Source organism: Pseudopipra pipra, chromosome 10, assembly GCF_036250125.1.
Source record: "Pseudopipra pipra isolate bDixPip1 chromosome 10, bDixPip1.hap1, whole genome shotgun sequence".
In the NCBI taxonomy this organism is placed as follows: domain Eukaryota; kingdom Metazoa; phylum Chordata; class Aves; order Passeriformes; family Pipridae; genus Pseudopipra; species Pseudopipra pipra.
Window position 1 is genome coordinate 15,208,557 of NC_087558.1, and position 27,172 is coordinate 15,235,728.

General features: G+C 36.6%; 2 protein-coding genes across 9 annotated transcripts in view; one reads left to right on the plus strand and one right to left on the minus strand.

The window, feature by feature from the left end:
• The window catches only part of LOC135419697 (uncharacterized), a 36,684-nt gene that overhangs the window by 999 nt on the left and 8,513 nt on the right, over positions 1-27,172 (plus strand). Inside the window, exons 2-7 of one of the 3 annotated variants that reach the window (XR_010433099.1) lie at positions 685-784; positions 4,000-4,156; positions 5,653-5,910; positions 7,877-8,041; positions 9,234-9,334; positions 21,527-22,028. Coding sequence is in view for 1 of the 3 variants with exons in the window: in XM_064666409.1 (XP_064522479.1) it covers positions 5,832-5,910; positions 7,952-8,041; positions 22,979-23,132 (323 nt within the window). In the remaining 2 variants the exon portion in view is untranslated. Of the gene's footprint in view, positions 1-684; positions 785-3,999; positions 4,157-5,652; positions 5,999-7,876; positions 8,042-9,233; positions 9,335-21,526; positions 22,029-22,978; positions 23,133-27,172 lie in introns of those variants that run through there. The other 2 variants (XR_010433098.1, XM_064666409.1) reach the window with 2 other exon arrangements.
• The window catches only part of PLS1 (plastin 1), a 44,078-nt gene continuing 17,241 nt past the window's right edge, over positions 336-27,172 (minus strand). For 4 of the 6 annotated variants that reach the window (XM_064666397.1, XM_064666394.1, XM_064666396.1 and 1 more), the window contains exons 2-16: positions 24,297-24,405; positions 20,794-20,957; positions 19,471-19,600; positions 17,683-17,815; positions 16,682-16,763; positions 15,251-15,416; positions 15,013-15,155; positions 13,664-13,759; positions 12,159-12,354; positions 6,930-7,008; positions 5,741-5,855; positions 4,914-5,047; positions 3,901-4,024; positions 1,784-1,908; positions 336-1,299 (exon numbers count right to left, since the gene is read on the minus strand). In XM_064666397.1, the coding sequence (XP_064522467.1) occupies positions 1,164-1,299; positions 1,784-1,908; positions 3,901-4,024; positions 4,914-5,047; positions 5,741-5,855; positions 6,930-7,008; positions 12,159-12,354; positions 13,664-13,759; positions 15,013-15,155; positions 15,251-15,416; positions 16,682-16,763; positions 17,683-17,815; positions 19,471-19,600; positions 20,794-20,957; positions 24,297-24,366 (1,893 nt within the window). In that variant the 5' untranslated portion in view covers positions 24,367-24,405 and the 3' untranslated portion in view covers positions 336-1,163. Of the gene's footprint in view, positions 1,300-1,783; positions 1,909-3,900; positions 4,025-4,913; positions 5,048-5,740; positions 5,856-6,929; positions 7,009-12,158; positions 12,355-13,663; positions 13,760-15,012; positions 15,156-15,250; positions 15,417-16,681; positions 16,764-17,682; positions 17,816-19,470; positions 19,601-20,793; positions 20,958-21,362; positions 21,457-24,296; positions 24,408-26,013; positions 26,037-27,172 lie in introns of those variants that run through there. The other 2 variants (XM_064666398.1, XM_064666399.1) reach the window with 2 other exon arrangements.

Consider the following 27,172-nt stretch of genomic DNA (forward strand, 5'->3'; position numbering starts at 1 on the left):
ACTCATGATTCTTGGGTTTTGCCACACTTTGAACTGGTTTCAGGAGATGAGAGAAAGTAGCAGCTTCATACTTTAAAAAATTTGCTGTCATTTTAATTTAGTTGTCTTATTGTTTGGCTTCTGGTAACAACTTTATTAACTGTCCAGCTCCAGCAAGTGAAAATTTACAGCTGCAGAGAAAGGAGTACAAATACATATTTTAAAACTACTAAGAAAATAATTACGGACTTCATCTCATCCAGACAATGCACCAGTCTTTCTACACAAAACCTTTGCACCCAAGATATACAATTTAGGAAAATCAAAGGACTGACCTGTAAGGAAATGCAGTACAGTAACGTGAAGCCCCAAACTGGACTAGCCAGCTCTTTATTGTTTTCTTGATACAATATTTTATGAAAAATTAAAAAAAACGAACCAAGAGATGTTTAGTCCAACTGCAAAACTTAATACATATGCAGACCTAATGATGACATGACATTTCTGCCTTCTATTGCTGGTTTTTTCATATGACACAGACTGTAAGAGTTCCTGCAGAACAAAACTACTACTTTTTTTTAAAGATTATTCCCACAAAAAAAAGTTTCATCAGCTTAACCAGTATTCATTAGTTTTCAGACATTATCATAGGCCTTCACTTGCTCTCCCTCAAGTCAATGACAAGACTCTCATTGTCTCCAATAGGAGTGAAGCTCTCCGAGAATAAGGCAAGGATGATAACTTCTGTGCAGTTTGGAGTAATAGGACAGGATTGGAATGCACCTTGAAACGTGTATGACTACATGTAAGTAACACCCACAAAAATCAAACAATGTTTCGCAATTGGTCCTGAAATAACATATGTAAAACGATGCAGATTCTTAAAATGCTATGAAAACTAATACAAATGAAGCTTGATTAATATGGTGGGTTTTTTTCCAACCAATACAAATCTATGATGTTAATTTGGTAATGAATGGGTTCTGAAAACAGTATTAGCCATAAATAATCCATGTGTTATGAAATGGAATAAAATTAACTAATATAAACACATTATTAAAAGGTAATTGATGAGTGTATTTGTGCATACACTTTTTCTCATTTCATACTAAGCTTCAGAACTCTGTAAACTGCGAGGCATTCATCGTGTTTAACGTGGCAGAAAGTTATATTACAGGTCTTCATTATTTTATTTTGTTCAGTCCTCTTCCCATCAAACATGCAAACACTGTCATCACCATTTTTGGCTTCACTTCAACCAGATCATCTGGGAGAGCATAAATACGAGCACCAATTTTTCGAGCAACCGAAATGGCATACCTTGAAAACGAGAGAAAACAAAGACTGTCATTTGTCTGGCATCTCTGATGTGTCACGGTCCACAGCAACAAAATGAGATTTTAACAGTGGGATACATCTGCTCAGTCAGTACTTAGGCTCTACTAAAAAATGGATATTATTGTGAAGAAAGCATGTATTAGCAATTCTACTGGCAGATGTTTTCCTACTGGCTATCAAAGCAGTTATTTTTGTCAAAAATAATATGGGTTATGGCAGGCTATTCAGAAACCAATTGTAGTGCAGTGGTGGGAGGTCATATCACCTGTGAATTTGAGTTCATATTTTAGATACTCTAGAAAAATAACTCAGTAATGTTAGAATTTATAATATATTCATTTGAAACAAATCAGTTAATATTAGTGTAATCTCTCTCTGTTAACAATTAAGTAAATCGTTAATTACACCATGAATTCATGCATTTCCCGCATTTCAGGAAAATACAGGGCATTCATTTAAAACTTACTTGGCATTATTCAATTTGTCTTGGTAAGAAAGGTCTTCCCTCTTAACCATTTCTGGACGAACTGCTTTTGGTGCAATGGCATCTATTAAATCTAGGACAGGTAAACTAGTGCTAATTGATTTGTCCTAAAAGAAAAAGGAATTTGCTTTGATTATTCCATCTTCATAATGCAAAAGACTCTACAGCACATCTTGCATACATACTGTTTTGTTACTTTATAATGTGAAGGTTTTCCTCACTCTTTATGAGATCTAATGTTCTTTTCTGCAATCAGAATTATAAGGTTCACTGTGCTGATATGATTATTACACCAATGGTTTAAATTTATTTGATGAAACTTCCCCCCTTCCCTAAGGAAGGAAGGGAATTTTGATAGAAGTCCAAGGACCAGACTTTCAAGACAACATCAAGATATTTACATTCCCCAGTACTTTTGGTTTTCTCTTTTTCTTGCCATGGAACCGTTTTCTGCAGTAGTTTATGGCTCCTTTTTATAATTTTTCAACTCAGATGGTATTCTGAGCTACTAGGAGCAGTCTGTGTTTCGTATTTAATACACAGACATTCTCAAAAAAGCAAGTGCTGTTGCTGCAATTATTCCTTCCCAGCTGCTTGGGCAGAGAAGGAGCTGCTGATGCCAAACCGAGAGCAGACAGCAGCAGCCGAGCACAGGCCACGCAACACAGCTGCCTGTCACCAGGTCAGAGCTATGATTCCCAATTCAGTGAAGTACCACAGAGCCATCATATTAATTATACATCTAAAAATACTAAGATAATTCTGCTTGAAGACATTAAATGCATGGACTATATGCCCAAGACCATAGGACACACCTTTGTCATTTTTAGTGTTTGAACTAATGGCAATTCAATAGCACTTGGCTTTCATAGTCCACAGTAAAATATCAGGCATTTCTGCATTCTCTACTATCTGTTTGCCATAGTAATGCCAAAATCCAAAGAGTGATAGACAATATATACGTGAATATTGTAAAAAAATTAGTAGTAAAAAAAAAGAATATTGAATAATGTCACTTTACATCAGTACCTCCTTATCTTTAGTGGTCAAGCATCAGCTGAATTATCTTAAAAACACCAGCTGAATGACCTTAAAAACAAGCAATGTCCTACCAAAAACACAGGCATACCAAAAGCAAGATATTGGGACAGATTCCCTTCAGACTTTCATTTATTTAATACCAACATTATTACAATTTATGCAGAAATAAGAGAAGCAGCAATCTCTCTTAAGAAAAGACCTAAGTTACCTCCTAGAATGAAAATGGAATATTTTGCTCTACAAAATTATATTACCTGTTACCTAATAAAGCTTACCTAATTAAAGTTCATACCACAGTGAGCTCTCAAATATTTAACTTATGTTCCTGTTGTGGATCACAGACATAACTGCTGCTGATTATACAATGAACCTGTATAAGAATATTATATTTGCATGCAAGTGCCATTATTAATCTGCCATTTCTAAAGATTCACACAGCATAACACAGCTGGCACACATATATCCTTTGCGTTTAGCACTTTAATAATGTGGAAGGAAAGCTTCCTTTATCAATTTGTTCCTATTTGCTGCATGGGAACAGCTCCTGGTTGACACAGGGCTTTTTTACAAGACACAAGATGTCGCTGGTTACCTTGGGCTCCCTCTCCTGGCTCTGTCACTCTGAGAACACCTTTTTAACCAGCTCTCAGTAGAACTGGTGAGCCGCCCCCAGCATTTCCAAAATTGTTCTTCATGCCAGTATGAGCATGTGTCTATATCTAAAAATTTGAAAGATACACGACATGCCACGCCCAAGACATTGGTAACTTCAGGCAGAAGCCCCTTTGAACGCTTAAACTTCTTTTTCTTTTTTTTTTCTTTTTTTTTTTTTTGTTGTTGGGGTTTTTGTTTTCTATCTTACTCCAGCTATTAAATTTCTTTTTCTTATTAACAAATTCGTAAAATACTTTTGAGGATTCACAAACTGTCAGAAACACTTCCTTAAAGAATTATGATAGCTGATGGGAGAGCCACTGTTGAAGCCAAACTGTTAACATACAGGTTTAAAATCCCAGGTGTGATTGTATATGGAAGGAAGAGTAAATAAATTTGATTACCTTAAAACTTGTAATTGAAGCTTTCTTATCTGCTTTTGCAAGTGTCTGATTCACCCACTTAATAATAATTTCATCATTTACTTTTTCCCCCTCTCCAAGGTCTGATAGTACATTCAAAGTATACCTTCAGTAAAGAAAACAAGAGCCCAGGTTAAAACAAGTAGTAGAACTCAACTCTTCAAACAGTACAAAGCTACAAGCAAAAGTAAAATATTACTTCATCACAGTAACAATGCCAAGTACTTCTCTTCATAAGGTACCCTTACCTTATAAACTATTTAGTACTTTAAATCACTTTTTCAGTGGTTGCAAGAAAAAAATACTATCCCAAACCTCATAATATTCACTGTAACATCTTCTTCATGTATTTAACTCAGCACACCATAATTAATTTTACTTTATGATTTTTAATGGCTCCCTACCATTGAAAACTGAATCACAATAGTCTGAGGAAAAAAAGTATTAAGTGTTTTGCAATCAGTCTTAGAAAACTGCCTTGTGGAAAACATTTGCAATAAAAAACTTTATTGAAATCACTTTATTTTTTTTTCTTCAGTACACTAGCAAGATTTTGATTTTATGATAGTTATGTTGCTATAGCTGTGATGACCTACAATTGTTTTTACCCTTTTAACTTCTATAGTATATATTACCTCTTTCTTGGGTTTTACAAATATTTAAATTACTCTCTACTTACAGAAAGATACATGGAATCAACATGAAATAATCTGAGCTCTTTTTACTTGCTGTAGGATTTATAATTTTAATCCCAGTTTCTAGTTTATAAGGTCTTAAGAGTTGCTGTAAAATGTTTTTCAATCACTACACAATATGGAAAATTACAAAACACATATAAAAGTTTATCTTTGAGAAAAGGGATATTTAGAGATTGCTCTCTAAAATACCCACTGGGTGAACTGACCACTGGCCTTAATTTACCTTGATATACAAGACACATACAGGCATGCACAGACACATATATACACATTTATCATATATTATGCCCAGCTTACCTTCTCATCAGCTGCCATACCAAAGCCAAAGTCAGAGTTGGATTACCCTCATTTAGATCGTGTCCAGCAATACCAACCAGTGAGAATTTGGCTTTTGCCTTCCCAAGTTCCACTGCATAATTGCAATTCTCAATCTAAAAATAAATTTTGTGTGCAAATAATGAAAACATCTTAATATTTCTGCAATACAGACCTATAATCTATGTGTATTTTGAATAACTTTGGCTTATTGTTACCTATGGTGAGATTTGAAGCTAGAGAAGGATTTCTATTCTACCTCCACTGTGATTAAAATAACACAGTTTTTACTATAAATGCAAGTGTGTAATATTAAAATGATTATATTTTTCCCACATTTGAAAAAAACAAGTTCACTTTCACTAGGGCGGTGAATTAAAATATACCTATATCAAAACTATACTTGGAAAAATATTTAAATGTGTTCTTAAACATACAGTAATCTTTATCCTCTACAGTCACAAAACTAATGGAAAACTTGGATTCTGCAAGTCCTGCACAAATCCTCTGGGCAGCTGTGAGGAAACACCTCACAGGATAAGAGCACCAAGCTGTGATAGCTGTGTCAGACCTGAAACTTTCACTTATATATCCAAACCAGACCATAAAATACATATTGCCAAAAGGTGTCCACATTTATAAAGTGATATATGCTATAACTACTATTTATTCCTTGGGATAATATCTGGAAGATATGCTTTCTTCTTCTTCCCCCCCCCAGGACTGTCTCAGTAGCACACGAATCCAGACAACACAATCAGCACAAAGGAGACAGTGAAGCTGGGCTGTGTTCCAGAGCATCTACCCACCTTTTTCATATTCCCACCGAGCAGTGAGTAAGGAGGTTTGTTGACATGGTTCCAGTCAACCGGCACACGAGTCATATCATACAATTGGAAGATGATTAAAGCATCAGAAAGGTCACTAAACCAGAGGAAAACAACGTTTTTAAGCACAAAAGCTCGTATTGACCATGAAAGTAAGTACTTGAGACTCCTCAAAGTGTAATTAGGTCACTGAAAAATTCCAGACATTTAAATAAAAATGTGTGTCACTCTGTAGAGAAACTGGCCTATATTCTATTGCTTGATTTCAGCAATTATATAGATCCAATTCTGCATTTAATTTCATTATTTTCACAAATCTTAGTGAAGTAAGCTCACCCATAGGCTCTACCAACTTCAATTAAATAATTGCTTTCATAGAGTGGGCATAGACAAAATAGCTGCTAAAGAGTTTTAATTTATTGATCTAGTTTTAGTTTCCTCAGGACTTTTCCAAATGTTAAATACTGATGCTTTATCTGCACCTACAGATGTATTTAGCTGGAGAATAATAAAAACCAAGGTACTTATCTTGTGAAAAAAGAATAGTAGTAAAAGTATTATTTTCCCATTATATATTGCATTCCTGATAATCCCCTTGAGCTACTTACTGAATGAAATTCTCCACATTAAGCTACCTACAGATCGCTTTACAGAGGTCAGAAAACAGACACAATGAAACCTAACAGCAAATACACATGGAAGCAGATGCTCCCAGTTTCTCTCTCTGTCTCATCTTTTATTGACAAGATTTGAATCAACTGCTGGCACAATTTGAAAGTGACCAGAAGCATCTAAAAAGCATGTTATAAAGCCCTTCCTTTGAGGGAATACCCCACTCTGCACAGCTCCTTACAGTCTACTGAGAAAAAACCCCACGCATCATAAACCACAATTATCTCAACCTTTAAAAAAATGTAACTCAAAGCACAACTGAGTGATGGGACAACATAAAAACCTTCTTAGGTTTTCTAGTATTTCTAGATGATGGCTAGACTATTTGAGTATGATACTACTTAATGTGGTTCTACAGACCAGTTTTGAAGTTCTTATCACATTGTTTGGAAACCTGGAAATCACTGTTCTAGTAGAAATACAACTTTCCTCTCTTCTTCCCTTGTTTCTTGCCCTGTCATCCAAGGGAAGTCCAATAATTATTTTAAAAAACCCTTACCTGTATAAATGGTTAACATATGGGCTTACACCCAGTGAATTCATCCAGTTTCTGAAAGTCCTTTCTTCCTTACTTTCTCCTATGGTGACAAATATAATTCTCAATAAATTATTGGAGAAAACACTTTAATAAGCAATATTTAAATGGCTCTCATACTCCTCATACCCCCTTCCCTCCCTCAAATGAGTTCATACTTTCCCTAACAGTGTCTATACTGGGTAACACATGAGGCAATAGTGTCCAATTCAGACTCACTTAATTCTGGCCACAGGGACAGAAGCACTAGAGGGAGTACTGTTAGGCTACATTTTTCTGAGTAAATACAATTTGATGAAATAAAATAGACTTCTTTTGTTATATTTTATGTAATTAATATATCATGAAGAAAATAGTGATGATTAATAATAATCTCCTAAAACTAAAATGAGTGACAGTTGCATTCAACAGTATGGTTACATCTATTTGAAATGGCATCTTTTTATTAAAAGTTAGTACTAACACACATATTGCATCTGCTCCAAGCTGCAGACACTACAGCTCGACTCTCTCCACACAGAAGCTGCCAGGGTTAATTTGTGAAGGGCCTCCCAAAAGCAACAGAATTCACTTTTTTAGTTTTTAGCACTGGAGACTTAGCAAGGCAGTGATGTATTGGTTACATTTGTGAAGCTGCCAAGGGGACCAGTTACCCTCACAGTTTTAACCAGCAATTCTGCTTATGAGAACTGCAGAAAAGTAATTAGGAAGTAAAACCCAACCTTCACTTTCCTGACTTACATTGCTTTTAACCATTGCCACCATGAGTCCTAAACCAACCCTCTTTCTCTATAAAGTTACAGCTTGTAATAGTACATTGACTTTCTACATAAACACTACCTAAATTTTAACAACGTAATTGTGGCCAACTGCCTGTGAATCAGTGCTGCATAAGCTGTTTTCTCTTACAGTAAAGAAGCACACTTAAGAAAATATTTTGCCTGAATATGTGAGCTTGGAATAACCTCATCACTTCATTCCCACAGTTAAGAAAACAGAGAGGACACTGAGGAGGGAGAAAACCTCCCCAAACAATGAAAGAACAGATTTCTCTGGACTGAAGCACAAATACCTAAGTAAGATTTTTCTTTGCTGTTCTCATTTGCTCCTCAGAGGGTAACGATACCAAGTTTGTCTGATGAGGTTTATATAGCATGACAACTGTCTCATTTAGTACTGCAGTTGGAGGCTGACTACACAATAATGAATGTTTTTCCAAAATGAAACTACTGCGTAAACATGTATTTATGTTTAGACTAGAAAGAAAACCTCTTTAATATTATTTTCCCATGCATAACATTGTCATAACATTGATTTTTACATCAAGGTTACAATTTTAATCTAGGTCTCTTACCCTTTTATACAAAAAGCTCTGGACTTCAGAAATTTCAGCTGTAGTTCGCAATTTCTAACAGAATAAATGTTATTTAAAAAGTTTCATCCAGCTTACCAGTTACTCTCCTGTAATTATGAAATAGTTTATATTCATCCTACTGACACATTTTCTAAATTATGAGTTTTTTCATATGCAATTCGAACTAGTGTTTGTTTCAAATATTTACTTGTAAAAATAACTAAAGAGTTACTGATGAATATATGCTGAAACAAGGAAAAACAATATTTTGCAAGGTCATCAGTCAGCTTTGTTTCTCATATTTCTTCCCACATTAAAATTTAAAAGAAGAATCACATTTTGTGACAAAGTTTTTAAAAATGTCAGTTTCCCATTTAAAAAAAAACCAAACTCAACTCAAGAATGAGATATAATTTAAGTTTATAAAGAGTATCTTTAGAGGTTATAGTATTTTGAAGCAAGTACCTTTTGATTTTTAAAAGTGTTTAGGGTTACCGAGCTTTGAGTTCATTTGCAGCAGTACCTAAAGTACTGATGGCAAAGTGCTTTTAGGAACACTTGTCCATTGCAAGGACAGTACCAGGGTTATTTAATGAACTCTTACTAAACAGTCTAGCTACAAAAACACATACTCAGCAACTGCACTCAGAGTGAGAGTTTTAAAAGGCATGCTTAACATTGTTGAAAGAATCCAAAGTAGCCAAGCAGGAGCAAGAGCATGCAAGTTGGGCTGGACCCTTTTGGATAGTGGGAATCCAGGAACTAAACCCAGCATACTATATTTAATATGCCACTCTGAACAAATCCCTTTATCATGCAACACATAAGCGTTTGTAAGTTTTCCAGATGGCTGAGAACTGATCAATTTTTTCTCTCTATTCTTTTATTCAAAATATACCTTGTGATCCTATCAGGAGCATATCTTCTGCTGAGTGGTGCAGCAGATAGCCAAAATCATTGGAAAACTGCAGAAAGGGGGCAGAGCTACACAAAAGAGAGAGGAGCAAATTTGGTAGTATCCTTTATATTTATTGCCATCTCTTTCTTTGAGATCACTATACCATGGAACTGAGTGGGGAGTAGCCGTAGCGCGGGGGTCAAGAATCCAAAGAGCTGCAAATACCTAAGATTCTCTCTGGAAGACAACAGAGCTCATGATGCAATTGCACTCTAAATTCAGCCAGCCTGAGTGGGAGTAATTCACAATAACAGCCATGAAGGCTGCAGTAATCTAAGCAACAGCAGAGGACATTGACACTGGAGGAAAGGTGGGTGGGGTGGACACAGGTCCCTCCTCTTCCTCCCCCCAAGAGCTCAGCTTTCTGTATGACCTCATCTCCAGAGTGCTGAGGTTCCTCAGAACAGGAGCAACATGCAAAGGTTGTGCATTAAGTGAAGTCAGGGCTGTCCCCTCCACCCCCACACAATGTCAAGTGTTCATTTGGTTGTGTCAGTATTCCTGAGGGATACACTCTCTCTGTACAAGTGCACACCACCAGGCTTGTTCAGTATTATCAGGGCAGATGTCAGTTTATGCCCAGAATTCATTATCTGAAACTCAGGAGAACTGCCACATCTCATAGCCTTTGGGTGGAGCAGTCACTGAAAAGATGGAATTTATGCAGGAAAATGAAGACTTTCAGAAAGCTCTACTCACCCACACATGCCTACAGCTTGACATCTTGTTCATGGAAAGCCCTTACTGGCTAAACCCACTGAAATAACTGTATGGCATTTGACTTACTGCAACTCTTGCCCCCATTTTATGTGCATCACACCTGTGGGGTTTTTTCCTTCTCTTTTACTTATGACGGCATATTAAAACAATAGAAACATGTAAGAACAATGCAAAAAATCAACCAGAAAAGGACAGAGATGATTAAACACTAGGGAAAAAAAAAAAAGAAGAAAAATTGCAGAATAAACACTTTTATGGAGTACAGAAAAGTACTAAATACAGTACCTACATTAGGAGGGGTCAAATCTGCATTTCATGAAGCAAAACAGGAAAGCATTATAAATTATGAGTCAGATTTCAACAGACAATCTATGATGAAACTATAGAGAAATTAATGTCATATTTTATATCACTACCTTGAGAAAATAACAGTAAAAACACAGGACTTTATGGAAAGAAAATAAAACATATTAACAGAAAAAAACATTAACAACATTGTCTTTTGGCTAAAATAACTATTTTGATGGTTTAGGTCTACATGACACCATGGGAGTTGTTATTTGGGGGCAAAGAAGAGTCATCTATTTGCCTTTGAACAGACAGCATTGGCATGATTACCCATCTCTAAAATATCTACTATAAATAGTAAGTTAATTTTGACCAGTATTTACCATTACGAAATGGTAGTCTAGCATTCAGGTGATTTTAAGTTTTTACAACTGTTTTTAGCTGAGATTTGATCTCATCTAAATATTTCAGGAAAGTCCAGAAACTAGTTCAGCTGGCTTTTTGCCATGCCAATGAAAACTTCCAAATTTGACCAAGTTTTCAGTGTTTTGAATCACATCAGCAACTTTGTCTTCAGAACACAGAAGCTGAACTAAACATATTCCACGTCCACGCAGCTCCTGTATAAATTTGCAAGAGCATACATTTCTAATAAAATTGCAGCAGAGGAAGACCAGACCTTTCCTTCAATCATTTGTCCTGGCCAGCAGGGACTGCAGTGACTGGGGATATCACAGCTGAAAAGGGAAGACTGTGCTCTGATACCTCTATCACAGCTGGCACCCAGCTGAAGCGAGAAGAGCAGGAAGCCTGACACAGGAGTGGTCTGGGGGATACAAGATTTGTGACACAGGGATGCAGCAGCACAGACAAATTATGAAAAAACAGGAGCAAAGGAAGATGGACTCACCTAGATGGAAAGGAAACCTGATAGGAACAGTAAGAGGAAGGCAGGAGAAGGCAGTGCAGAGGAATATGTGAACATTGCTGATGATTCTCCCGAGTGCAGCACCCCTGATTCTCACATTCCTTTGAGATCAGTGAACAACTGTGAAACACACTGGCAGGAGCCATTTCATTATCCTAGATTAGCTGGTCCACAGCAAGGGCAACAGCCAAAGACTGCTACCAATCATCCCTTTATCTCTAGCATTAGAGATCTGAACTGTACAGTTAAAGGCCAAACTCCCTGATACAATAGGCTCTATACAGGTTGTTGATGCAATAGATTAATATAGGTTGCTGATACAGAAGCCTTTTTTTAAAAGAAATTTCCTGCCTTAAAAGGCAACAAACAAACACACACAAATATATATCAATGAAGTATGGGGAAAATACTTTTAAAGACTGTTACAGTTGCTGTGGGAACAAGTTAAGCCAGCAGCATCTGCATAAAGTTAATTAGAATCAAAAGGGAGTGTTTCTGCCTTGGAGCTGAGAAGGAGTGTGTGAATCAAAACATCGAGTTTGCAAAAAGTCCTGGGAATTCTGGTTAACTAAATGCAGGTGCTGCTGGCTTAACTTGTTCCCACAAGCTGCATAGTATGGCACTGTAAATTAGGAAAAGCTAGAATTTGTGCATCAGCTAATATATAAATAGTATGGAAAGAAGCATAGGAAACTGGAAGGAAAGTAGGAAGATAGCTTTTGCTCCTGCAAATGAATAATAGAAGGTTATTCAGGAATAACCACTTGGTCAGGCTAACACAAAAGAACAATATACACAGCAACAGGCACTTCTAAGGTTTATATTGATTGCTAGTGAGAAAAGACAGGCACCATCACACAGGGATCCTACATCACAACCTAGAAGGAATACTTAAATATAAATCACTAATATTCTTATCTTCTGTATGCTTAGTAAGTTGAGTACCTTCTAATAAATTGAGATCGTAAGATGAATTGTCAGGCTTGTGTAGGGCTGGATAGGTGTTAAAGAGATTTGCAACAAAAGCTAAATTGAGTTTAGGGTTGCCTGCAACCACATCAGCTGGAGTTACAAACTGCCTGCAGCCCAATTTATCTGCCTGCTGGAGCATGTATTCAGCTCTCCTCAAGTCATTTTTATCCTAAAAAGAGAAACAAACAAACAAAAATTAATTTGCAGTAAGTAGCTGCACATTTTTGGTTTTTTACCAGATCTCCAGGTAGGAAAAATCTTTAAATGACCCATGTCGGTTCCTCCCTCATTCCTCAATGCCTGAGCTGTCTCTTGCTGATGATGTGACATGACAATTCCCCTCTTCCTTCCACCTTTTTTCTGTCCTTCACTTCTGTGGCTGCCAGCACAGCATTCCTCATGAATCCCAGCAACTGCAGCCAGAACTGTAGTGATTATGTTTCCATTTCCAGACTGTTGATTCCCATATTACATATTTTGCCAAAGGTTCACCATCACTGCTTTAAACTGATATTCTCAAGCACACTAATTACAGATGATGCCCAAAATCCTAAGTGAAAGTTTGAATGCTTCAGGCTTGTCTTCCTTTTAATATTTTTGCCTCTGAATCATCATAAGTTGGCAACCTGTGTGTTTTGTACATTGGTATTTATTATTTGTACTGAGGTTTAGAACTCAGAACACGATCACATAAACTGTAGGAAACTACATGGAAAAACTAACTACTATTCTTTCTCGCTCCCCAAAAAATCCAAAGCAAGAGCAAACAAAGAAAACAGGGCTCTCCTTATGAAGGAGTTTGAGAGAACTAAAGCCTGTAAGCAAACAACTTTGCATATGGGTTTCATTATTATAATGAATAACAAGATTCTACTTTAGATTCTGATATATAGATATCTCAGCCATGCAGTTCAGCTTTGCATCAAATGCATTCTCAGAACAATCCTTCCAATGAGCACCATATTGCACCTTAGGCAAAAGTGTTTTCACATCCACGTAGGCTGGTTTTAGACCCTCTGTCCCTTTACAACTTCACGCTTGATGGATGCCACACTGTCCTGCTCGTTATTGGAAGGGCTCACGTGTTTTTTCTGAAATCTGTTTGAGGAAGGTTTGAGGAAGGATCACAAGGTTTGTGAAGTCTACTCTTTTTCCTTGTCTGAATTCCAAAAGAGGAAGACTGAGCAGGATGTTGTAATATTTGTGTTGGATGACCCTGCTGAAAATAAACATACACTACTCCAAGTAAAACACAGCTCCATGCTTCAGACTGCAGGATGCATTATCCTGTTTCAGCAGCACTCGGGGACTTTACAAGTTTTTTCCCATTTAAGCCTTTGTAACACTGAGGAATCTGAATTCTTGCACATGTTAGAAAACAAAAGAAGATTCAGGGGCAGCCTGGTAACCAGGATGTTGGACACATACACAGAGGTCTCAGATAATTCCAGTCTATTTTCCCATTTCTGGATACTCACATGAAATCCTGAAAAGTCAATTTTAATGGGCAGTTGATCAATGCCATCTCCTTTGGGTGCAATCTGATTTAACAGATGGTAGTATGCTCTTGAATCCTAAAACGACCAGTGTAATATTTAAAAAAATAAAAAGCAGCAAGTATGTAGCCTTTCCTAGTCATTTATTGCTCTAATAGTCCAATCTAAAAGCCACATAAGTCAAAAATACAGCACCCTAATTTCAGTGAATATGAAAGAGGTCATACAGCCATTTTACTACACTATTTCACATAGAAGTTATTTAGCCAGAAGACAGAGAAAAGGAATGTCTGCTAATTATTCTGGACAACGCTAGTTTTATTCTGCTGAATATTAACTAGACTGTTGTAATTCAGATATTCAGGGCAAATTAATATAGAAAAATACCCAATTTGCATCTTATATTCAGTGTTGGTATTTTACACCTTTACTGTCCTTATCAAATAGTCTGGTTTATAAAAATTTCTCTTTCTTAATCAGTGAGGTAATGGAAATTAAAAAAGGAGAGCAAGGTGGTTCTTTTAGGATGAATCTACAGTGACAAAACAAATTATATTAATTTGATGCAGTTTTCAGTGTGCTTCTGGGGTCCCCCCCCCCAGTAAGAAACCAGGAGAAAAAATAAAACCCTACTAGTTTTAGAAGTATTTAATACTTCTCTTAAACAGCATATATTTTTACCATAGTAGCAGTTTTCATATAAAACCTCAGTTAAATGCTTGCTTTAATAACAGCTTTCTTGGTGGCATTTCAAAATACCTAACTAGCCATTAATGACATGGTTTTCTTCAGTGAAAGGAGGTTTTATCACCTTAGGGAATCTTCCTCCTTTGCTTTTAGTTTTAAAAAGTTGGTGTTTTCTCTCTTCAGCTGGGCTACTACAGAACTCTGCACACCTTATGCAGAGTGACTGAAGAGAGAAGAATTATGCAGCTCTGCCACCTGCCCTGAGGAGCAAGCCACACCTTTCAGTCCCCTCTGTCAGTCACTTGGCACACCAGCATAGCAGTGGCTGGGAGTTATTAGTTAACTAATAAGGTAGTGCAAATTGTCCTAAATAACTCTAATCAGCACCTCAGAACATTAGAACTTCCCTGAATATGAGCTTGTTGGAAGTGTCCACATTGTGACGTGATAGTATGAGCAACTGAATAGGATGTGTGAGATCAAAACTCTTTCAGAGTTGAAAAATGCAGGGTGAAACTACAGCTAGAAAAAGCAGATTACTATTTTATCTAAATTCTTCTGATATGACTGATTTGTTTTTATGCATAGTGTGCATGATATTTTAATAGCATTATGTTCAATTATCAGAGCAAATAACTACAAACCTTAATGTCTTGGCTGAAGTTATTGATTTTCTGCCACCCTGCATTGGCCAGATGATAGTTCACCCAGCGTAGCAAGAGGTCTTCTGGGGAAAGCTTCATCAACTGATCTAGTTCTTCCCCTTCATTTAGCAAGGCAATAAGAGCTAAAAGCAAGTTTGAAAGAAAGCTGAAATCATTGCTACTGTGGTCTCAGCTAATTCCAAGTGGCTGACATTGCTGTACCTGGCACTGCTCTTACCTTCATTTCTGGAGAGCTCAATATCAGCAAAAAGACCAACTTTAATGATCTGCCACAGGAGTCCTAACACCAAGTGTGGCTTCCCTTCTTGCAAATCTTGTGATCCAATATTGACAACTGTACAGCCAATGGCAGATGCTGAGTTCAGAGCCAGGTTTAGGTTTTCCTATTTGGAATATCATTGTTTGACAAACTCATGAGGCTGTAATTCTTAGTAAATTAGTTCATATTAAACTTTGGAAGAAATAATGCATTAGTTCAATAGAAAACTGCACTCCAGAGATTTTTTGTGAATTACCTCATATCTTACCAAAATTTAGTAGAAAACATTATTGATACTGTTCAATATGGACTCACAAAAAATTGTGGACTACCTTCTGCAGCTTGGATCACTCTAATCAAAACACTTTTTGTAATTCATACGTATCAGATGTACAAATTAAACAAAACTGGTCAAAATATCAGTGGCCTGATCCAGTGGAAAACCATGTTCATATGGAATTCTGCGCTGTGCAGAAGGCTACTGACATCACTGCCATCCCATCTTGAATCTTATACAGGCTGACACACTCAAGCAACTGTAAAACTGTAACTGAATGGAGAGCATAAGAAAATCATGACAGTTCAACACCCTGACACTGAAAGTAAAGCCAATAATTGTCACAGATGAAACACTCCAACAAAAAATAGCTGGCAGCTCTCATCAATATTATGATTTCCTTGTGTCACATTTTAACTATCTACAGAGACAACATAAACACACATAGTATTATCTTTGCTGACAAATCTTCTTTAAAATAAGTAGAGATTACAGAACCCACTTGGAGGATTTAGAGCATAGTATGGTTTAACTTTTTGTATTTTAACGTCACAGCCTGAAATGAAAAGTCTGCCAATTAACGGAGGTTTTTAATCAGCATTTTTTTCTCTCTGGGCTGGTAGCTTATGGATCTACTTCCTCTTCCAGACCTATTTTCTTAAACCCAAGATCACAAAAACTGTTTCTCTCAAATTTTTTCATTACTTCATACACGATTAAAAATTGAGGTTCTCATTTTCTGTCCGAGGTGCTCTCCACTATGAAAATACATCATCCTGCCATACAGCCATGCGGGTACTTTCTGCTTTGCTAAAGTACAACCTGACCATCTACTCGGAAGTCTAAAATTATTTTCTTCAGGTACTTAGTAAAGCAAAACAAAAATAGTGAATATGGGAAGAACTAGGGAAAGCATGAAAAATCCAAGTTTTCCTGTACATCATCTAAGAAACAGGAGAATTTAGCAGAGTATTAGAATATAGAATTTCATGCTTTACGATTTTTTTATTACATAAGAGTTTTAATTATTTTTTTCTCCACCAGGAGAACTGTCACTAAATCAGAAAAATACTTTTTCATTTGTGGCAAGTTCCTATCCATGCAGTACTTACAGAAATAGTGAAAGGAGTGAGTTTTTTCTTATTAATAGCCCTTTCATCAATTGTATCTGGTTGTGAAAAATTGATCATTTTGCTAAGGAAGAAAAATCAAGAGTTAATTCAAACTTTCATTTTACAGAAAATATACTATTTGATTATAAACTTGTAACACTTCAAACTAGCTGAAAATACTTATGACAAGATTTAAAAAATCCCTCATCATCCTCTAAATCTCCTCTCCCCGTTAAATACTTGCCCATTCATTCAGAACACCCCAGATAATGTTGCTAAAAGAAACTCGAGCATTTGGCTTTTATAATTAATAGAGCATGTCTGTACTGTCACAAAAAGATCCTGAGAAGATTAAAACTGTAAACCAAAGTCAGTTAAATGGTCTCTACTGACAAATTTTGTAATATTGTCAGTGTATTTCTGCATTGCATTTCTGTAGTACCTTGTATGTACATGGATCTCAAAGACTAATTCACATCAATACTAACATGCTAATCCCTTGTTAGCATGGTGTATGAGTAAGTACTATTAATCTACTTTAACTAACTAGAAAGTTACAGCAAACTGAAGTTAAGGGACCTACTATATGCTCTCTGTTTTGCCATGGATTTAATTCAGATTTCTGTTCCTCCCGTTCTATGATTTAGTGACTATAATTAGTAACTTCTAAAAATATTTTAAACATTTTCTAATTATTTCCACTAATGAATATATGAGCTGCAGAATTATTATCTCCTTTATAAACAGCCTGCACATATCTGACGAGCATAATTACAGGTGTGAAGTGGAAAACCACTTCTATAACATATGCACAGACTCATATAAAAAATTTGCTAAAAATCACATTTCTATGGGCAAACAGATTTTCCCCATTTTACACATTGGTTGAAATATTTAGGAGTGGAATCTTGATGTTAAAGCCTATCAGAAGTTTTCCAATTCATGTCACTGTGATCAGCATTTAACCTTTGAGATTAATTTCTTTTCTTTCTTGGACTCACCAAAGAAGGATGCCATCTGCAAGGGATTTAAACAGACTGGCATCTGATGGGTTCATGGGGAGGAGGTGCTTACAGTCTGGGTCATCTTGTAGAGCTTTATTTATCCAATTAACAAAAGCAACTTTTTCTTCCTCTGAAAAAAAAGACAGCATTAAAATAGTGGATTATCATTTTCATGAACACATACTACTAAACATCATACATGGGTCAAAGAGGTTCATCTGCAATAAAACCCCTGAGTTTCACAGAGGCCAGTTATGAAAAGAATCAGACCAGTGGAAAAGAACACAAAAATGGCAAGTACAGATTGATCTTTCTCCTACTGCACCCTCGAAATATCTGGTGATTTTCTGAAGAATGTAAAAATCAAAGGGACATCATAGGGAAGGCATCCTCATGGCTGAATTCAAATTCAGTTTCTCAGCAATTACAAAGAAAAGAGGAAGATTTCTGATCAGAAATGTGCAACAACACAATTTATACACCATTGGTTTAAAACAGCATTTCATTCTGAGAGACTGGCAATCTTTTTGAGACTCTGATCTGGACTGCTGAGCTGTATTTAGCTTTGAGAAACTTAAGAAGTTTAATATCTCAGTTTTAAATTCTCTTTATATTTAGTGCAGAATTTATTACTGTGTATCTAAGAAAGCTTATTGGGATAACAGTCAGTCAAGTATCAGTATCCACATTCCCAAACAGCACAGGTGGTATTCCTCTCACCTCAAGAAGCAAACAAGAGAGGTACCTACACCTGACTCCTTACACTTCTTCCACTGTCAGTGGGAAACAACGTGAAATTCTAGTGCACCCTTCATCTCCTCATAAATGAGGTGGTGATGAGGCCAGGCCACATGAACTGCACTTCAGTGGGGTCTGTTTCTCTCCACCAAAAATGAAAGGGAGTCTAAACCACTACTTCTGATGCCCTACAGGCATCCTTTGAGATAGAACATATTCCCAGCTATGGAGATCTACCAAGTGCAGCTGGTGCTATAAGAATCACACTGAAACAGAGGGTACTGCCACCTCTGGCTAACCAAAATGATTCTTTCTCATATATGGAATCTTAACACAGTCTGGAACCACTGCAAATTCCAGACTCAAATCAATCAAAAAAGTTGCAATATTGCTGATAGCAATGTGATCCTGGAAGGTGGTTAACACTCTGGCCAGGAGCTGCAATGCAATTAGGCACAATTACCAACTTAAATTACATGCAGCAGGGGGAGGCAGAAAGAAACGGATCAAATATTAAAAGCAGCTTCTTAAGTGTAAGAGAGGCTATGCAAAAACCATGCAGGACTGAACAATTCTGTAATGGCAGAGACAACTGAGGGGGCCATTCCACCCACAAAGGATACATGGTGGTTTGTTAAGGGTTTTTTAGTTTATGCTATTAACACTGTGGAAATGAAAATGAGAATTCATTTTTATCTGAATGTAGGAATAAGAGTAGATTAGCATGTAATGAAGGCAAAAGCTTGACTACCATTACTAGAAGAAGGCCAAAGGGGCCATTTTTCTCCCCTTACATCCTGTCACTGCTTGTTTTGCTCTTTTGCTCTTGCAAAGAGTCCCACTTGCCTCCAAGTACAGCATGAAACTAGTAACAACTGAACATAGCTAATAATCTATTGTCCACACTTGTCTATCTCCACATACCTTCTCTGTGTTAATTTGCTTTCAACACCAACATTTTTCCATTGTTTGGGTTTTTTTTGTCTGTAGTGCAAATTTAAAGAGTTTCCTCCATGCAAAATTTGCTCATGTTTAATTATTTCTTACCTGAATAAGAGTGCTGTGTCCCCTCACTAGAGATTGCTGATGTTCCTCCAATTGCTGTAATACCTTGCTTTTTGTTTATTGATTTTCGGAATGATTTGCTGACATCTTTACTTTTCAATTCCTGAATTATCTGAAATCAAAAAAGTAGAGAGTATTTTGTGATTGATCATACTTTCAGATAACTAAGTGTTAATTCATATAAGTACTCTAGAGTTAGTAGTTAACCTGACTGCCTATTTACACTCATTTTAAAATAAATTTACTGTATGGGTAAAACTAGTTTAAATCCTCTCATGAAACTTGCATAGTGGATGTCTAACATATTATTTCTCAGTGAATAACTTTATTAAGCCGTGGTAACTAAAAAAGTAGACATACAAATATCTACACGATTTTTCCATAGATGTTTTAGTAAACTGAAACACACATCTAAAGATATGCACATTTTCGATGCCTATAGCATATTTCTCCTGCTTATTTCACCACATGCTGCACAGTAAAAGGTGACAACATGACAGTTACACATCCTTAATCAAGCTAATACAGTTTATTCACCTGCCTGCAATGTAAAGCACATCCTAGATTTGCCAAAATATTGTAGAGATCTCAAACTGACAAGGAAGTAATACAGTTCAACATGTGGAGGCAAATATTTGCACCTCAGCTATGAACCACTTCAAATTAGAATCTTGAAAGGAAAGATCAATAGCTAGTTTAACAAGCATCCTGCTGCAATGAGCTGCACTACTCCAAATTGGAAGCAGAAAATAATCATCCCAAACACACACTAATCAACGGTCTGATAAGCTTTTGTTTCTTTTAAAGCCCACTAGTGAGTAATCCTCATTTAAAAAAGTCTAAACCTTTGAAATTTGTTCACTGAAAGGGAAAAACTGTGCCTCAGTCTCAGTAATAAATAGCCCTTAGTACAGAGATTAAGCATAGTGATAGACTAATGTTTGCACTACTAAGAGCATTCAGAGCCTGGTATCTAATTGTCTGTTGTCTGCTCTTTTGTCAGAGCAAGGGCTGGCTCAACAGTTCCTAAAATATGTAGTCCATCCCTTCATCTTTGAATAAACAAAACAGGACTGATTTCAACTAAGGCACTCTCACATGCTGCTCATATCAGATCTATTAAATTAAAAAGGAGAGTGAAAGAGTAAAATAACTATATAGGATATTCTAAATTGTCACAGAAAACTCAAAATAATACCTATATCTATCTAAAATAGTACTTAGTTATAGCACTTAATTCAGTTTTCTATCCTAATTCTTAACAGGTATCAGACAGTAGAGAAACATCCAAAGAGAGTGTCTTACAGAGACAAATTCTTCGAAGTTGATTCTCCCATCCTTGTTGCTATCTGTCACTAAAATGATTTTTTCTACAATCTCCCGGACTTTGTAACCAGGCAAGGGCAGACTTGCTTCTTTAAACAGGTCCTGAAGTTCATAATCGCTGACATACCCACTGTTGTCAATGTCTGTAAAATGAAAGCACATAACTGTAAAGAATAAATCAAGTGTGAGAAATGCAGTTCTAGCAGATAAGTATTTCTTTTCCTGACAGACATAAGTAAGTATGAAGGAATGCTTGTGGATTAGAGGGACAACTGTCTAGGCCTGGTGCCATCTTGTGATGTACTTTCTCAGGAGCTATCTTATGATCCAAAGCACAGCTATAACAAGATAGCAAATTTTCAAGTAGTGAAGTTGAAGCTTTTTTTTTTTTTTAAGATGCCCAACAAAATTATCTATAAACCTTCAAGTGAGAGGGAGATCAATTAATATATGCTTCCTGTCAATATTATACCATTTGCAATCAGGAAACTCAGACCTGATGCATGTTGTTATTAGAAGAGCACACTTACACAAGAAAAACTACTTACACAAGAACTCTGCCTGACTCTGCATTTTGTTTCTTATCCTAGTATCTGATAGACATTTTCTGTTCTTCAAAACTTTTGATGTGGTTAGGCTTACCTGTGAAGAATAAATCCAGGATGATCTGTATCTGTTTATTAAAGGTGACCTTCCTTAATCTATTAACTAGCTCTGTTGGGAACAATTTGTGCTGCCACCTTCACTTACACTTGGCTCCCAAGACCACATGGCAAGAATGTTCAGGTACAGCAAAGTATTAGAATGCTTTTTTTTCAAAAAGAAGTACAGTACAGCTTCACAATTGTGGAAAGAAATTAATGGCTGTATCATAAAAATAAATTAAGAAAAACTGAGTATAATTTGTGTTACTCATCATGAATAATGCAGCAGCAGAGAAACAATCAAAAATACCCTTTGTACTTTCATCTTAGGCCAATCTCTGTGCAGAAAGCTGACTTGAATTCATCTTAGTATAATAAAGCATCATTTTACACCTATGCTTTTACCCAGAGTAACATATAAATGAACCAACCACATTAACTGTTCCTGGTTTTTTAAATCTATGCATATTTCCATATATATACATACACATATGTATACAAGCAGAATTTGAATATGCCAGTAAAATAACCTTACCTGTACCTGTAGTGCATTGGCTATACAATGGAGAGAAGTACTTTTAAAAGCAGAAAAGCTATAGTCCATACACAGTATAGATGAAGTTCAATCAAATACAAGAAGTCATATCCAGCCTAAGTAATGCTGGATATAATGCCCATCATTTTATATATTTAATGTTAATATTTTCCATGTTTGACAATAATTTTCAATGTCTATGATCATATTAAAGCTCTTGAAAAATATTAGTTAATAGTATTTTCCCAGCTTTACCAACAATCTATCTAAGGGAAGCAATTTAAGAGAACATCACAATCAGTCAAAAAGGGAAGCAGATGATGTGACCACCTTTCTGACTTATCAAGGTGCTCCCACTTTTGGGGTTTTTTTTTGTTTTCTAATTAAAAACCTCTCTTCATATTGTCCATGGTATCAGAACTCAGCCAGTAATACCACAGTGGATGAATGTGCCTCTCACTGCAGAAAGGCAAGCAGAGAAACATGCTTTCATCTCTAGCCATAATTGATTGCTGTACACTAATTTTCTTGTATTCATACTACACTGTGTAGCTTCTGTACAGCTTCACAAGGCAGCCACATTTCACTGCTGACAAAAGGCTAAAAACACCTGATTAAAAAAAATAATTTTGTGTTTTCAGTACTATCAACAACTCATAAATCACTACACAGACAAATTTTATGTCTGCAACTGCATTAATTCATCCACTGGCTTGCAGACATGTAAAACTACAGGTAATAATAGGGATGGTCTAAACAGCAGAGGACATGCTCATGAGCTCACTCAGATTACCAGCTATTTTATTTCTCTAGGTTCATCTTTCAGGGGGGGTAAGTTTCCATGATGACAAGCTGAGAGTTAAATACATGCCTTCTCTCAGTTTACCAATGTAGCTGCAAGGAATTTATCCATAAAGACATTGCAAAAGTAAAAATGAAAAAAAAAATAAAAAACCTAATGATGCTTAATGTCTGTATTTTACAGAAAGCATAAAGAAGAAAGTGCTTTTCAGTGAACAGGAGCAGGACAGACAATTCTTACAGCAGAAGTGTGAAAACACGCAGGCAGGAAATGGAGAAAAAGAAGGAATGCAGATGGTGAAAAACCAACCAAACAGAAAAGCAGTTAGACAACACCAGTGAGTATCTACCTATCTTAACATCTCCCTGATGTTACACTGATACAGGTATACAGTGCTCTTCCCTTTGGCCTGTTGTTCCAGCACCTGCAGGCTACAGATTCCTTGAGCTACAGATGTCATGAGGAGTCTTTAACAGCAACTCATGAATTACCTTCCATGGATGTATCTTTCTCCTTTTAGGATTTCTGCTCTTTTTTGGTCTCGAGTCAATGGGTTCATGGTTTAATTATTTATAATGAAGAGAAGTTACTTCTTTTTATTTTAAGTTTTCTGACTCTATTGGGCATCACGTGATACCTCTATTGACAGAACCTGCATAATTCCTTCTTCACCTCCTCCTACTCATTGTCTTAAATCTCTAACATAGAGTTTCCCAATAGCTTCTTCACCAAGCTAAAGACTCATAACATTTAAGACTTCTTGCCTGACATTACCCTGTTCCCCCCATTATGACTGAATGCAAACATGTCTGTTTGATTTCCTGAGCTGCAGTCACACATCACCCCCCAAAACTGCAGCAAATAGGAAATAGAGCACACATGAACTTTAATAACAGCCGTGCAATCTGGAAATAAGGGTTAGTTGCTATCTAATTTCTCACTCTGTTTACTCTGATTAATCTGTAAACATCCTGTCAAACATAGAAAATTGTAGTTATTTATTAACATCTGCTAGCTACAAAAGCAAGACTAAGAAATCTGCAAGTTTGGCTTACTTAAAATGTAAAATCCAATAGAATAAACGAAAAGAGGAATTATTAGTTCACCAAAGCATGAAAGTAAAGTAAAACCCAAGTGCCAGTAATCTAACATGAAAATATATAAGACCCGAAGCTTAATCAAACTTTTTTTGCAGATTTAAGGAAATCAAAAAACTGAATTTTGAGACCTATTATGTAGCATATGCAAAGGCACAAATAATGCAACTGCCCAGCAAGAAAATACATCTGTTTTCAGTGCTGAAGGTGAAAGAAATTAGCACACATAGTTTTAGTGAAAATATGGGGCTCTATGCAAACATTCTTATTTTATTAGATATTACCGGCAACATAGAGGGAAAATATCTTCCTATCAAAATAAGGTGATCCATAAAGATTTCTTCCACAAATCAAAGTTTTGCAATGTTAATGGCATCCTTATTGTTTTATTATTTAAAACATACCTATTTTGCCAAATGCTTCTCTTAGTTCTTCAAGCTCTTCCCGAGATATAGTAGTGATGTTGTTTTCCATCTTTGGGCAGCAGGAACTGTCGTCCTCAATTGTCTATACCTAATAATAATAAACAGGAAAGATATAAGGTTGTAATTCCACATACATATAAGTTACTGATCTTTTCAACACAAGGTACCAGACTTGAATGATGTGTCCAGGCCTAGCACACTTAAAACATTACAAACAACACTTTAAAGTACCTCAAATACCCAACAATTCTTTTCACTCAGTAATAGGGACTGAGAATTCACAACAGCAGCACCTGTTTACATACACTTGGTGCTTCCATTTGCATATAAGCACGGACCAGTAATCTACCTCCATGCTTGAGTGGTTTTCCAACATTAAAGTCTCCTTACACTTCAACAAACAATTTTTAGAAACATCAATTCCTAAGTGCAGTGCAGTATCATTGCCAAGTAGTGGTTAGTGCTAGGATCTAGTGCTGCCAAGCACTGAGCATTCCAGCATTTACACAGCAATAAACCTCAGTGGGACACTTTCAAGTACCTGCCTGCAATCTGTGGGTGAACACTGAGGAGCCTTTTCACAGCTCCTGACCTGCACCACTCTTTTGACACCCTGTTGTCTCATAACACTGTCAAAGAGCCGAATGAAGGCTTTTACTGAGCAAAGACTGGAGTCTCAGTGTGAATCTTTCTCTACTGACCTCCATAAAAAAGCAAAACAAAACTGAAGGCAAGAGGTCAATAAATCCCCATGACAGATCTTTGCCCATTTCCTCTTATTGAAGCTTTACTGCAACAGGATGATTCAGACTTGTTGGTACTAAGTGCAGCTTTGTACAGAAGTCACACACAATTGTCTCAATACACAAGCTTGTATTTGCCATTTCCCACTGTGCCCGTGCCATGGGCACACACAAGGCAAGCCCAGGGCAGCACCACCTGCCTGCACTCAGCTCTGACAGCACCTGGTTGGAGACAGAGAACACAACATGCTGCTGGTGGGGCTGTGCCTTCCATAAACATCAAAGTTTAATCTTTGATTTTACCTTATAAGCCAAAAGGGGCAAAAATCCACCTTACATAAGTATTTCCATCAAAGTTGCTCTATACTTGTGAATGATTCCCCTTCTGGTTTAGTGTTTTTGCATTAGAGCAAGAAAAAAAATAGTCCTGTAATGACCAAGCTATCATTTGCTCATAGTAATTAAATTCAGATCTGCTATATGCAGCTGCTTGTTCCCCAAAAATTGTGCATATCAACAGAACAGTACTGTTACCCACTGGACAAGACTCTAGAAGGGGAAACCTGCCTTCAACAACTAGTTTTATCGTGGATCATGCTGGATGCCCTTGGGAAAGACTGTCCCTTTGTTTCCCACCTTTTGTGGAAAGCTTTTCTTCCACGATGCTATGTAAAAAGAGTTCTTAAACAACAGTGGGTTATTCTAAATAGCTCCTGTCTGCTTTACTTGGGTTAGTATTTTCTGTGTCTTCACTGGGACTGTTCCTGCAGGTCACACAGGATATGGCCTTGAGTGTGGGTGGCAACTTAAGTCTTTTTCCCTCATGTCACTAGATCTTATTTAAGTACTAAAATCCTACTTATCCATTTTGCTAAGCTTACCAATAGCATGTACAGTCTTCATATTCAAAAGAAAAAAGATATTTAAAATATATATTCAGAAAAAAAAATTACCCTTCACAGAGATGTTTCTGGAAGTGCAAGTACCTTCACTGGAAACCTGGTTTGGCAATTAAAGAAATAATGAACTGTGGAAAAATTGGTGAAAAAATAAAACACTTAAATCCAAATTACTAAGGAAATTTAAAGGACTCCAAATCTGCAAAAAAACAGATGACAATTCTCTGAAACACAGAAACAGCATGACAAAGCATAAGTGAACTATTTAGCCATGCAGGTGAAAAAGACAACATCACTTCTGTTGTCCTATTAATGTTTTTAACTATTTACCATTATCATGAGTCAGATTTTATAAGAAACAATTTCTGAAAAGTTGCAATGCAATTAGTTTCACTGCTGCCCTTTTATGATTCATGATTTAGATTTCACATCATATTCTACTTCAGAAAATAGCAGTCTTTGATTTCCAAAGATGTAGATTATTTCAGTTACACAGTAGAAACATCTGTTCTTGAATGAAGCAGATAAATAAAGCTAATAATTCTGCTCTAAAGAGACAGCCTTAAATAGCCTATGATATCATTACAGGGTAAATTAGCTGGTCAATTAAATGGCAGAAGTACTGCAATCATGGTTCTGGCATTCAGGAGAGACAGTTTGAACCATCAGAAACAACACCCAAACTAGTCAGACATTTCAGACAATTTCAGTACAGAAACAGGGACTTTCTATCTAAGCTAATAAATACCTTGCACACCCAGGCTTATTAGCACCCAAGATGACTCAGTGCACAGGCAATTCTGACAAGATTTAGCCTCCAAAGGTACCTGTCTTGGAACTATGACTACCTGTTGAAAAGTACATTCGTTTAGAGAGAACATTTCTCTGTACTCTGGTGGCATTCAGATGACACTTTGATTGTCTGTAGTCTGTGCTTACATCAAACTGTCTCCTGCTGTCCCAGGACAGGGTAGGTACAAACACTGTTTTAATGATGAAAAAGCACCCTTGATCCTCTTTTTAGTCCTTGACAATATCCTTAACATGAACCGACAATATTCATGTATCCCTAGCCTGCCTTCCATGCCTGGAAGGCTTTTTGTGTCTAAAGACAGTTCCCTGGAGTCTCCTGGAAATTGTCCACATCCAACACAATACAGATACCAACCATCGTGGTATTTCTCTGTGTGCAGTGGAGTATCTGTGGCTGAGC